The 3,510-nt window shown below is 38.0% G+C and overlaps 1 protein-coding gene across 1 annotated transcript; it reads right to left on the reverse strand.

The window, feature by feature from the left end:
* Window positions 1-2,349: 2,349 nt before the first annotated feature.
* On the reverse strand, window positions 2,350-3,276 carry LOC144237201 (olfactory receptor 6C4). The gene has a single exon (XM_077770877.1). It carries the CDS (start codon window positions 3,274-3,276, stop codon window positions 2,350-2,352), a length of 927 nt encoding a protein of 308 aa, XP_077627003.1.
* Window positions 3,277-3,510: the final 234 nt, after the last annotated feature.

Consider the following 3,510-nt stretch of genomic DNA (forward strand, 5'->3'; position numbering starts at 1 on the left):
AAAATCTACTGCCAAATGTTCTGATTGACTTTATCTGAAATGTGGATAAGACCCTCATTAATTTGACTATTCAGTGATGCAACAGGGCATAAGAGAAATGTAAACAAGCTGGCCTTGCTGCAGAGGGATTGCAGCTAGAATGGACAACATTTTTATAGTCCCAGTTATATTAAACCAATCAATTTAACATATTCTTACTAATTAAGCCCTACTTTCTTGAGAAGGTATCATTCACCATTATCATATTGTTAAAATGGGTATCATTTTTAGACATTTAAGTATTGGCTTTTAAAATGTTTTACACCTATTATATCATTTAGTGCTCAAAACTATCATATATACATTTAGACATGATTATTATCCACATTTTATAGTTTGAGAAAAGTAAGCCTTAGAGAGGTCAAGTAACCATCCCAAGGCAACTGTTGTAGAACAGTGAGAATCTAGGAGTTGAACTAAAGCTTGTATTTTTGACCACTATATGGCGTTATCTTCCACTTCACCATAGATTTTGGTAGAAATGTGGATCTGTGGGAACATAATGATTGAAAGGTGGCTATTTGATAACATTGCTATATCAGTTGATAATAGCTCAGTGAATTTGTGTTGGTTCATAACAGTCTTGGGAGCTTCCTGGGTGAAATCTGAGGCTGGCCCCTGTACTCAGAAGGCAGGGAGAGACTGAAGAAAGAAGCAGGGCATTCCAGGTGGGTAGGTGGCAGTTTTAATGAGCAGAGGGAACTTACGTATGAGGCTTGTCTTGAGTGGCAGCAAGACAGTTGGATCCTCACAGCTGCCCATTGCTTCTTAACAGTTTATAAAGAGGCTTTACCTGGGTTCAGTCACACATAATGTGCAGGTGTTCTCAACACCAAGTCAGTATCTCAAGGCTGTGTTCTCGGAACAGTCTCTGGAATGGGAAAGGCAAGTGGAGCCTACATTCCAAGGATAGGGGAGGGAGGGAGGAGCTCCAAGTCCTGGGTCCTGCTTACAGATCAATCAGTGGTCATGTCTTTTGATGATTGTTCCCCAACAATTTGTAATAAATTAAAAGGCATCACCAATCTCTATCGTAATCACCAAAGAAACCCAGGTATTCAAAATAGCAATGGCTTTACATAAAAGATGATTTTTTTTCAAAATATGATGCGCTCCAATATTTTCTGTAGTTCTGGAAATTTTCTCTCATAATGAGTCCAATATAGCTTGTTTCTTAAATTCCCAAGAAGCATCATTCCACCAAATAATATTACCACATAGAAAGCATATGAACACACCAGATGGTGTTTCACTTGTGGTTCAAAAGGTAACCAGCATTCTACAATGCATTAGGATATTACTAAAGTATGTACAAGTACTCAGATTTCCAAAAATGTTCTTAGTTCCTTTGAAGTTAAGGCCCTACCACCACAATTCATATTCAAGTTGTCATTACCTTGAATCCGTGTGTAGAGTTCTTGGTAGGGTAGTCTTTATTCCCATTTGGTTGCTAACATTCATAATTTGGAACATTCTAAATATAAAACCATATTAATACTTTATATTCATTTGCAGTTTATGAAATAGGCATCCCTGGCTTATGTTATAAACAAAAGCAAAAACTTGGGGGAAAGTTAAAAGAATGGAGTCATATCACAGGAGATGTCCTTTCTGATATCTAACAAGAGTGAACAAAAAGGTGAAAATAATATTATAATAGGAAAAAGATCACCAAAACTACAAAAGAGAGAGAATAGGAGATTTCCGCCATTAACTTAAAAAGATATAAATGAAGAAAAGCAACAATAGACACTGTCTAGAAATGGGAGACTTTTAACCTTGACTCTAGAATCCTGTTGTAACCATAACTTCTAGAAAATGGATGGGTAAGTTGATAAAATCTTGAGGGTTTTCACTCCGTTTGGAGGAAAGTGGACCAAATGCATATCCTTTTTGTTTTCCTTTATGGAAGGATAAAAGTTGTAATGGCCACAGCGAAAGTGAATGAAAAACGGGAAGAGAATAAAAATTATTGAGACTTTGATTGAAGCACAGTCTCCAGGGCCCCTTGATGAAGAAAAATGCCAATCCTAGATTTTGACCTCTCTTACACTAAATTCTTATCTTTCCAATCTTCTAAATAAGCAATATGTTTTGCCTCTTGAATTTCAAGTGATTTTTGGAAAATAGTTAATTCTCTCTCTTATTTTTATGGGTTCTCATTTATCTTTCTCTAACAGCACTTATCATGTTATTTTATTTTTTGTAAACTTATTACATAAATAAACAGCTTATAAACCTTTATACCATAGTAGGTTGCAGATACCTTGAAATTAGGGTATATGCCTTTCATTGAAATTTACTCTGTTTTTAAAGCTTCACAATCTTTTTGACAGTGTCCTTGAATGCTTGCTTCACTTGCTGATTTCTTAGACTGTAAATGAAGGGGTTTAACAAGGGAGTAATTGAGGTAATGAGCACTGCTATTCCTTTGTTGAAAGCACCTTCTTCTTTTGCTGATGGATTAATGTACATAAACATGCAGCTGCCATAAGAGAGGGAGATAACAATCATGTGGGAAGAACAAGTGGAAAAAGCCTTCGTCCTTTGCTGGGCAGAAGGGATCCTCAGAATGGTCCTGATAATGTACGTATAAGAAAATGTCACCAGCACCAGAGTAACCACCAGTGTCACAACTGCCAAGAAGATGACCATCAATTCTAGGAGGCTTGTGTCTGAGCAGGCAAGCTCCAGAAGGGGCCCATAGTCACAGTAATAGTGATTCAGAACATTGGAGGCACAGAAATCCACCTGGCTCATCAGGATGATTGGGGGTAAGATAGCTAGGAGTCCTCCCAGCCAGGAGCAGAACACAAGTTGTATGCAGACCCTGTTGCTCATGATGGTCAGGTAATGCAGAGGTTTGCAGATGGCAACATAGCGGTCATAGGACATAGAAGCCAAGAGGTAAAACTCTGTTGCCCCAAGGAATATAGCAAAAAAATATTGAATCAGGCATCCAGCAAAACTGATGACTTTATTTCCTGTTGTCACGCTGGTCAGAAATCTGGGAATAAAAATGGATGTGAAGGAAATTTCTAAGAAGGAGAAATTCCGGAGGAAGAAATACATGGGGGTCTGGAGGTGAGGGTGTACCCGAGTGAGAATGATGATAGTCAGATTTCCTAGGACACTTAACACGTAGGTGAGGAGCAGAAAGATGAATATAACAACTTGGACCTCAGGTTGATTTGTGAAGCCCAACAGAATAAACTCAGTAAATGTCCTGTTTTTCATTGTTGGCCCTTAGGAAATCTAAAGGAAAAAGGTGAGTGACTAAAAGTGAAGTTTCTCAGGGTAGGAGAGACAAAGCTGATAGTAATGAGTCATGTCACATATCACTCTATTCACTTAGCCCTAAACCAGTATCACATAGTAGTGGCCTTGGCTCCATGGAAGCCCAGTATCTTCTATGTGGACGACCTTAATGCTAAAGTCTTTTAATTCCCCAAACTGATATATTCCTGAACA

The sequence above is a fragment of the Crocuta crocuta genome, unplaced genomic scaffold (genome assembly GCF_008692635.1).
Source record: "Crocuta crocuta isolate KB4526 unplaced genomic scaffold, BGI_CrCroc_1.0 scaffold1280, whole genome shotgun sequence".
Classification (NCBI taxonomy): domain Eukaryota; kingdom Metazoa; phylum Chordata; class Mammalia; order Carnivora; family Hyaenidae; genus Crocuta; species Crocuta crocuta.

Bases quoted from the DNA above. Each gene is read 5' to 3' on its own strand.
- LOC144237201 (XM_077770877.1), bottom strand. From the start codon at position 3,276: ATGAAAAACAGGACATTTACTGAGTTTATTCTGTTGGGCTTCACAAAT.